This window comes from Delphinapterus leucas, chromosome 10 (assembly GCF_059928025.1).
Source record: "Delphinapterus leucas isolate spDelLeu-1000000601 "Yukka" chromosome 10, BTC_Dleu_Yukka2, whole genome shotgun sequence".
Taxonomy (NCBI): Eukaryota; Metazoa; Chordata; class Mammalia; order Artiodactyla; family Monodontidae; genus Delphinapterus; species Delphinapterus leucas.
The window spans coordinates 79,751,996-79,762,089 of NC_143138.1; the positions used below are offsets into that span (position 1 = coordinate 79,751,996).

At 49.1% G+C, this 10,094-nt stretch overlaps 1 protein-coding gene across 1 annotated transcript in view; it reads right to left on the minus strand.

Annotated features, from left to right (window-relative positions):
- Positions 1 to 9,800, minus strand: part of ADAMTS9 (ADAM metallopeptidase with thrombospondin type 1 motif 9) — a 173,873-nt gene extending 164,073 nt beyond the window's left edge. The window contains exons 1-3 of the mRNA XM_089919522.1: positions 9,634 to 9,800; positions 8,633 to 9,033; positions 3,406 to 3,568 (exon numbers count right to left, since the gene is read on the minus strand). Coding sequence (XP_089775648.1) covers positions 3,406 to 3,568; positions 8,633 to 9,033; positions 9,634 to 9,748 — 679 coding nt within the window. The 5' untranslated portion in view covers positions 9,749 to 9,800. The remainder of the gene's footprint in view (positions 1 to 3,405; positions 3,569 to 8,632; positions 9,034 to 9,633) is intronic.
- Positions 9,801 to 10,094: the final 294 nt, after the last annotated feature.

Sequence of the window (10,094 nt, forward strand, 5' to 3'; positions counted from 1 at the left end):
GCCCGCATGCATACACACAGACACAACCAATGAGGGCATAAGAGAAACAGAGTCACTGGGCTAAGAGGAAGCTGCAAGAAATAAAATTTCAAAATGCTGCATTAGGTACAGATAAACATGCAGACAGAAAGGGCTCTCAGTCGTGCTGCTCGCTGCCAGGGGGACCCTGGGCAAGTCCCTTATGGGCCCTCTATGACCAGGTAACCAAGAAGCTCTAAGCTTAACCACAGAGATCTGATTAACCTTGGGTTTTGGTATTTTGAGTTTTCTTTCCCTGGCTATGGTGTTTTAATTTCTATTTTTACAATCTTTTTTTAAAAATAAATCTCCCTTTCAGTGACTGTCTACCATCTGTCCCGGGAGCTTCCATTGTTTCATACTCATTTAGTCCTGACTACCCCCTTGGAAGGTATATGTTATTCTTACTTTATGCTCTAAACGTGCTTGAGGTCACACATCTTACTGGAATAAAGATGGTTCCTCGTTTTATCCTCATGGTACAGAGGAGTTACTCAATAAATAGCTCATGGCTGAATGAATAAATGCACACATGAATGAATAAATTATGTTGTAGACTCCTTTCTAAACCCATGAAGTTTTCACTATATAAGACTCCTTCTACACGTGTCTTTTTGATAAAGTTATCTCAGAATCTGTTTTGAAAATTAGACATACATCAACAATCAGAAATGAGCAAGACTTCTATTCCATCTATAGGAAACAGGCGTCACCGCCACAGTGCCCTGTCCCGGGAAGACCGTCATAATCCAGCAACTAAAGGGTTACACCTAGCTCAGCATGGGGCTTCCAGGGGCCTGCTCCCAGGCTTGGGTGACCTCAAATTCTGATGGTTTCTTGTTGAATATATAGGGTATCACTCCTGGAAATAAGTAACTTAACATCCCAGGCCTACAGTTTTTGCTCATCTGGGTAGAATTAGCATGTTGACCTAGAGCTAGTTTCCTCTAGCTCGAATATTTCATCACCCTATGAGAAGAGAAGATGGAAAGCAGTGAAGGAGAAAGCCAAGTCCAGGGCAAAGGCAGCACTGGCTATGGACAGTGGTTACTGCCCTAAATCCAACTTTAGCGGGAACTCTCACATTTAGCTGAACTTCTGAATCACCTGGAGCACTTAGTAAACCCACTGATTCTTGCTCTATTTCACTTCCCTGCAAGAGGTGTTTGTTTGTTTAAAGACTCTGCATGAGGCTCCCAGGGTACTTCTAAAGTTTATCTCTGATTAACAACCGCTGCTCTTAGTAGGGGAAATCCCTGAAGCTGAATGAATTGACATTTGCAGAGAGGATACTTTCCCCTCTGGCCGGAGGGACTTCTCCCATCCCCACCAGCTTTCACTCCCTGTGCCAAGGCTACCTGGTTTTGGAGGTTTCCGTGACCTGCTGGTCCATCCCTCTAATGGCTGCTGGTGAACTGTGCCATATTCCAAAGTTCTCTCCAACCGTTCTGAGCCGCCTGCATCTGAATTCAAAGAAGGGGTGCAGAAGCAGCTGGAAGAGAGAAACCAGAGTGGCACAGTCCAGCAGCAACCTTTGAAAGAGCCAATCAAAACTGCCAGGCCTCTGATTCATCACACGGGGTGAAGGAAGGGCCTGTCGTATCGGTCACTGGCAAGCAAAAACCAGAAAGAAAACTAAAAGTTGGCACTGGTGATTCGAAAGGTGGCACTCAAAGGCCCCCACCGATAATTAGAACCCAAATAAAGCTGTTTTGAAAAGTTAAGCCATCTTTTGTTGTCCTCAATCTTTACTTTTCCAGATTCCCTCCTTTTTGTGTTTTCAACTGAACTTGACAATGACTTGTCCTCTAGTCCAGAAAATCAAACGTCTACTTAACTGGATAATTAAATTGAAAAGTGAACCCTGAGGATTTTTGGAATGATAGTATTAAGAAAGACTTTTCTCCTCCTCTCTTGAATCACATTATTTCCTTTTTATTACATGATATATGTATGTTCTAGACACATGTATAAAATATGCAGTGGCTATTTCAGATTTCAGAATTCAAGAAGTAAAGGTCAACATTCTTACTAGCATGGTCAAAAAGATGTGATAAATGTCTTGCCATTGAACTTGCCAGCAGCTGGCAGTCGTGGCACCCTGGCTATTGTTTCTGAGTACACCCCTCCCTCAGACTCCCACCTCCACCCCTTGGCTCTGTAGAGAGTCTAACTGACAGAATAGTTTAGTTATGTTCCATCTAGCCCTGGTGGTTAAGAACACAGGACTGGATGGGATAAAGCCGAAAGACTTAACGATGCCATATGCTACAACTTGGCTGTACCAGGTTATAAGCAGCCAATGTCATCCCTTGTTAAAGGATTCACTTTAGAAGTAATAATTCCAGGGGAGTACAGGACTTCACACTCTGTCACAGTGGAAGAACCTGATACAGATACAAGATGAAACAAGTGATCATTTTAGGAAAACCCCCTTTGTCTTGAATTTTGGTCTTATTTGGAGAAGCCAGAAAGACCCTGAGAAGTTATTTAGTTTGGGGAAGCAACTTTTGAAAATAAAGAATAGGGAGAGGGATAAATTTTCAGAAAGAGGAAGTCCAAGAATAAAAAAGACGGTATTTTAACAAACATCCTAAAACACAGGACCAAATGCACGGACCAAGGCTTCAAAGACAGTGAAAGGGTGCTTCAGGACTGCAGAATGAGAAGCATACAGAAGCATAAGCTTTCCGGTGTGCCCAGAGGACATGCCCCTGACATTGGCCAAGTGTGTCAGCACCGAGCCTCAAAGAATCTGACCAGGATGGAAGAAGATCTATGGTGGGCATATATGCACTCGATTGACACCTGACAGTGCAACCCACAGCTCCATTCCTATACTTCCTGAAGCCACAGAACATTAACTAAACTGAAGTTGACTGGAAAATTCCCATAAACATATAGAAGTTTTTGTGCGTTGCATTTGTTAAGACTTTTTCATAACCCTACATTGTAAAAAAAAAAAAAAAAAAAAAAAAAGTCCAAATGAATAGAAAACACCAACCCAGCAAGAAAACACAAGCAATTGCTGATTGAGGATACGGCGACAATAGCCTCAAGACATTACTAAAGCATAAGCCTAAACATGAGCAACTTCAACAAAAGACGCAGCTCTGCCCAGAGTGGGCTTGGAGTCACTGCTCCTTGAGTCCGAATCCTGGATTTGTCACTTATTCACTGTGTGACCTTGGACACGTTACTAAAGCTCTTCATAGTCTCCACATTTGTACTGATACAATGGGGATATACCTACCTGGCTTGAAGACTGAATAAAAGACAATGTAAATGGTAGGGCTCTGTAGCCTGTGAAAGGGCTACATCTTTGTAGCCTGGCAACTAACCCAGCTCACACAGCGGGGGGTCTCTGCTGAGGGAAGAAGCAAATACCTGAGGTGTCACACGCACGCCTTCCTGTTGAGGGCTCTCTGTGAGGGGTGCTGCGCCTATAGATAACGTGGGGTTTGTTTTGCTCCTCTTCACCTTCTTGCTCGTCAATGGACAGCAGTGGTTCAATAAAATAATCCCCATCGTGGGACCGGAATGTGCCCAGCTGCAAATAAAGAGAGATGAGAGGTTGATTTAATATAACTCAGCCACTGGGAGGAAAAGGACAGTGGAACGTTGCCAAGTGAACGGCACCATTACCCAATCCCTTTCCCATGAGGGCTGCTTAAACTGAAAACTCCTCCTGACATATTTGGAAAAGCAGTTGTTTCTTTTGTTGGTTTTTTTTTGGTTTTTTTCCCACTCTCTGCCGTATCAGTACCTCACCCTTGATTGGACTCTACTTTATTGCACCTGCTATCCAAAGCTGTCTGTGAGAAATACTTCCTTGGTGCTCAAGTTCTAATTATATACACTCCTACAGACTGTTGAAAGAGAGTGTTTCTGTGCATTAAGACAGCCTGGAAACTCAGGGACAAGTATCAGCCCCAAAAGCAAAAGCCTACCCAAGGAAGCCTTATTATGACTTCAAAATAGAAAGCATATGTTGACCACAAGGCACTCAAGGTGGTGCCACCTGTGACACTGGCACACGAGTCTCTTACCACCCCTTCCCTTGGCCATAGGGAGTGACATGGGATAAGACTTTGCAGTCAGGCTGCCAGAGGTTCCAATCCCAGCACTGCCACTTACCCACCCACCTTGGGCAAGTTCCTTAACTGCTCCGAGCTTCAGCTTCCTTGTTTATCAATTAAGGACAAAAATACTTACTGTCACTTACTGTGCAGATCAATAAGATAACGCGTGTGAAGGGCTTAGCAAAGGGATACCTTGTAAGGGCTTAGAACACAGGAGTGGCTTTTGGTGTTGCAGGGTCAGCCTCTAACCACCAGGATACAATTTGCGTTTGCCAATCACTCCAAGCACCCTGAAGGAGGTAACTCTTTCTCCTCCCCTTCCCAAGTACCAACAAGTTTTGCCAATGATAAATGGTGATTCAAAGTTGAACCACCCAAACAAAACATTACAAGGACACTAAAAAGTTCCCCATGCCATGCCGGTGGGCAGTGTTTCAAGGGAAGTATCAAGCTCTTCTTTCTCCATTGTTCCTCTTCCCTCAGTGGCGGGAAAAAGGCAGAGGCCTTTGATTTTCCCCTGGACACGGGGAAATGAGTGTCCTTGAACGTCAGCAGCAGCATAGGCATCATCCAGGAGTTAGTCAGATACTCAAATAATCGCACCCCAAATCTGATCTACTGAATCAAAGTATCTGGGGGTAGGGCCCAGGAATTGAAATTTTAGAATTCTTAGGCATGATAAAGTTTTCAAGCACTTGGCTAAGACACTGGGGTTCCCAAACCCACCTAAGTGTCAAAATTGCCTAGGAAGTTGAAAAAAAAATTTAGATTTGGGGTGCCACCCTATATCTGCAGATTTGGAATTTCCAGTGGTGACGACTAACATCTGTATTTTTAAAAAAGCTCTCCGTGTGGCTCATGAACCACTGACTTAAAGAGAAGACAGCTCTGGTGTCGTCTGGTGTCAAAATAAGAGAGTAACTGGTGTCCAGAGAAGAAGTGATTTAACACGTTTATTTTCACCCAGGCACCTCTCTCCATTTTCAACATACAACTCTGGTGTTCTCTGAGCACAGAGCAGGAAGCTGGCTACAACACGGGAAAGCTACTAGAGACAGGCTATAAATATTGAGAAAGAATCTGGGAGCCCATCTGGTGAAGATCTGGCACCTTTGATTATTGAAAGGGGAAACTGAGGCCCAGAGAGAGGAACTGGCTTATCCCCTTCAGTGATACCAAAGCAGCTGAATAGTACCCATGGTGAGTCTAGAACTCAGGTACCCTGACTCTAGTCCAGTGCCGTTAAAAACAAACAAAAACAAGAACTTTGAAATTCTCTATAAGAACATAGATTCATTCTCTGGCCCATGGTTAAGAGTACGGGTCAGAGGGTTGGGTGGGAACCCCAGCTCTGCCACTTACTAGCTGTGAATCCTCCAGCAAGGCCCCAACTCTCAAAGCCTGAGCGTCCTCGTCAGCAAAATCGGTTGCTTCAAGGATTGGGCTGTTGTAAGGATTTAGACGAAATAATGCATACCTAAAATACTTAGTATAGTACAAGACACATAGTAAGAGTTCAATAAGTGGTATCTATATGAAGTCAGATTAATTTTGTGGCTGATTCACATAACAATTGCTTGACTTTCTTGGGTAAGGTGACCATTTATTCAAACACAGGTACTAAGTGCTTATAACATACAAGGCTCCAATACGGGAGAGAAATGAATTGATGCTGACCCTACTGCCAAGGAAAAGGGGATAGAACACGTGTTCCAAGAACCATACTACAAGGGACAGCACACTAAACATCAAAGAGAGATGCAGGTAAGAGTCTATGAAAGTGGAGATGGAGAGACGACAGCAGTCTGAAGGATGACAAAGAGGCTTCCTGGGGAACAAGATACCTTAGTTACACTTTGAAAGAAGGGTATGATTTGAGCATGTGAAGCAGGGTGAGATCACCAAGTAAATCCAAAGGCCCAAAGGCTATGAGGTAGAACTAGGACGGGAGGGAAATGCAGACAAAGGCGTGAGAGCAGGTTGCCTGAAATGCAGGATTTGTGAAGGAAAGCTTAACAGATGAGACTGGACATGTGGATGTGCAAGGGGTGAGGAGGTCCACTGTCAATGGTCTGAAGTGCCAGATGGAGGAGTTTACAGTCGTTCACTAGGCAGTGGGGCGGTCTGTGAAGTAAATGAACAGGGTAGCCATGCGATCTTGTGCCTTGTCATCAGTAATCTGTTAGCAGTGTGTGGCAGGGATTAAAGAAAAAAGGCCAGAGAAGAAGCCAGATGGGCATATATCGTAGACGTCAGTCCTAACGACAGAGGAAGAGAGAGGGAAAGAGGTCTACAGTCATAGTAGGGATGTTCAGAACAGGTGAGAAACGCATCTGAGAGGGAATTCAGGGAAACTAGTAACTGACCGGTGGGGTGACGGGAGGGGGGAAGGTTGGCATGACTCACTCTGAAGAGTGGAAGATTTCCAGGAAGGTTTCCTGTGTGGGCCACGAGGAACGTCAGGATACTATTAGTACTGAAACGGTAAGGGGGCATCTTGGGAAGAAAGATAAATTCCAGGAGGAATACAAAGGGGCAAGGGTTTTGGAGCTAGATTTGTCCCTGAAGATAGAAACAGCCAGCTCGCATATTTTTCGTATGTATGCCAGACCTTGCCCCCCACCCCCCAAAAAAAGGGCCAGACTGCAAATTAAACGCAATATAAACGGACTCCTCAAGGTCTAGACAGTCCTTCTGAAGTCCCGGCCCTCAGTTCCCAGAGAGAGTTACGACTCCGCAGTTAACACGTGCGAGCTGCCACCTAAAATTGCCAATAGAAACTAAGGTCCTGCGCAGTAAAACATACCACTGCTGGGGCCACTCAGCGGGGTGTGGAGGCGGGGAGGGAGGAGGAGTGACGGCTGTTTACAAACTTGACGTACACACGTAGCCCTATCGGTAAGGTTCTGGAATTGTGGGTTACAACCCTGGGATTTGGGTACACCCTGATGCCCTGGGTTCCGGCACCTGACTTGTGCCCACCCAAACCCCAACCTTGCTAAGAACAGAAAGATTGCAGGCGTCTTGGGGCAGTGGTGACTCACTGCAGCACCCCCTCCCCTTCGCCTAACTGCCGTCTCCGCCCACCCCCAAACCATGTCAACAAAGTACGGCGGCTCTGGGAGCTTTGCTGGGAGCTAAAGGCGTTCATCTTCGTCTTCGCATCCCAGCAGGCTAACCCTCCCCCGTCCGAGTCTTCAAGCTTGCCTCGCTCCTCACCCGACCCTTCGGTTGAGCAGCGGAGATAGATGAGACATCCAGATGCGGGACTCTGGAGCCACTCGTAGCAGCCCGTGGAGGGGGCAGCCAAGAGCCCCGGGTAAGTATCCAAGCTCCCACTTGGAAAAGGTAACGACGGGGAGTTAATGGGTGCTCTGGGGAAAAAATAATCGTATCACGGGGGCGCACGGCGGAGAGCGCCCGTGCGCTGGGAGAGTCTGACCCGCGATAGTTTCTGCGTCACAGCGCGAGGGAGAAACGCACGTCGCTTGGGAAAGTCCTAGAACAGCTCTTGCTCGGGTCAGAACCTTACAACGGGTCCTCAAATATCAAGAGTGGAGAGGGCGGACACCGCATGGGGCCCACTGGAGGGCAAGTGGGGCGGGGGGGCGTAACTAAGCAGGGGGTAGGGGTATCAACTTGGATCCCCTTTTAAGTGCGTATTTTGCAGCGCTGAGAGGTGGCCGCCCCGCCCTCTCGCCTTCCCTCTCTAGGGAAACGCGCGCCGCAGGCTCTCTTTTCCGATTCTCTGGCACCCCGTGGGTGGTAGAAATCCCAGAAGAACTGAAACCTCCTCCGGGCAGCCTCTCCAAGCTCTCTCCCAGTATTTCTGCTTCTTGGGGCCACCCCACCAGCAGGGTGCAGAGTCGCACTGCGCCGCACCCCCATTCCCAGTTTCCTCCCTAATGCAAAGCGTCCAAGGAAGGCTCCGCCCCATTCCCCGCCCCCTGAGCCCTCGGCCCACCCTTCCGTTCCTGGGACGGGACCTGTTCCCTGTCAATCCAGCTCAGCCTCAGGGTTCCTGGCGCGTGAAAAAAGGCCCTGAGAGAACGTGGGGACTCTAGATTACGCAGCGCGCTCCAAGACACACGGAAGGAACTCCCCATACCCGTGGCTGGGGATTCTCAGCCCACACCCCCGACTCAAGACGCGCCAATAAGGAGTCGGGTTCTCCCTGCGCTCAGCTGCTCGGCTCCTGGGCGGCCGAGTTTGCAGCAAGGAAGGCCAACTCTCTCCGAGTTTGGAAACCGACTTCCCAGCCACCTACCGGTGTGGGGCAACACTCAGCTGAGTCGAATTCGGACCCTAGAAAGCTCCGAAACATCCAGAACTCCCCGGGGGCGGATGCATGCGCTCCTCTCGCGCACTGACCGGTGTAGCCACCCAAAGCGTAGGACGCAAACAAGTTTGTAGCTGATACTTAACGCCAGAGCAGAGACGGCGCAGTGAGGGTCTTAGGCGAGAGAGCAATTAAGTCTCCTAGAAGCGGGTGAGGAGGCGAGAGGGCAGGGGAGGGGTGCGCGTCCACTTACCATTCCTGAGCAGAGGCTGATGACGGCCGTGTGCTCGGACTTGGTATTGACATGGCCTTTGTAGAAACAGTGCTTGAGTTCCGCTTCCTCCTCAGAATAAAACTTTGTCTGGTTCACCCCGGGTGCCCCGAGGAGGGTGACAGTGAACATTGGAGCGATAAATCCGGCATGGGCGGTGAGATTAAATAGAAATTGCTGGCCGAAGGCGGAGAGGCGGTAATGCGCTTGGGTGTAGGTAGCGGAGGAAGAGGAGGAGGCGAAGGCAGGCCAGGGGTCAGAGGCAGAGTTAAGGCTCCGTCGCCTTCTTTTGAAGTGTACGTTCGTGGGAAAGGGTTCTCCGAGAGCGTTCACTCGGATGGGAGACGCGATTTCGTATTCGCTCAGAGTCTCTAATAGTTTCACTGCAGAGAGAAGCAGAGGCACATGAACCAATAATTCAAATTTCCGCAAGTTTTAATTTAAAAATGAAGTGGGCGGTTTCGTCCTGAGTTATTTTCCAGCTTCCCCCTTCTCCCCCCCCCATTTGAGTCAATCCCTTCACCTTCAGTCACTGGACAAATATTTGCTGAACACCTACTATGTGCCAGGAACAGTGTTAGGCGCTGTCGGAGCCAGACAATGAATAAGTCAAAACACATAACATGATTACAGATCCTGACAAATACCCTGAATAAAATAAAACACGCCACGATGGGGTGCCCCCAGTTACTAAGTAACTGTAGTTTGGGGCCTGGGGTGGGGAAGGAAAAGATCCGGCTAAAAGAAGGGGGAGACGACAAAGTTCGTTCCACAGTGTGTCTCTCTCTAGAAATAGGCTGGGAATGACCTAAAGAAGGGAGAGGCTGCAAAGCGGGAGACCATTCTTTCTAGGAAAAGGATAAGAGAGAGAAAGAGAGAGAGAGAGAGAGAGAGGCCTCCGCTGCGGGGTGCCCGCTGTCGGACACGGAGGCTGGGGAGTTGGCGACAGGGCCAGAGGGGTCCCGGTGGCCGAGCCTCGTTACCTTGCCTCGGGTGCAGCCTGTCCCTGCGCACGGCCGCCGCGGCGTCTGGGCTCCCCGTCTCGGCCAGGTCCCGCACTAGGAGCGTTAGCAGTGTGGCCCAGGATACAAACTGCATGGTGCTCCCCACCCCTCCCCCGCCGCCCCCACTCCCCCCTCCCTCCTGTCCTCCTTGGCGGCTGCGGCGGCGACGCTAGGCAGCGGCCGCGGAGAGCGCTCGGAGCCCGGCGCCCGCCGCCAACTTTTGACTTTAGGAGTCGCTGAGGTCTCGCGGCGAGGGTCCCGTCTGCGCTCGGCTGAGCAACGCCGCCGCCTGCCGAGAGCTGAGCCGCTCGGGCCGCAGGAGGAGCCGGAGGAGGAGGAGGAGGAGGAGGAGGAGGAGGAGGAGGAGGAGGACTGGGGCTCGGCTGCTCGGCCGCATAATGTCCAGGGAGAGGGCAGGAGAAGGCGCGGAACGTGCGCTC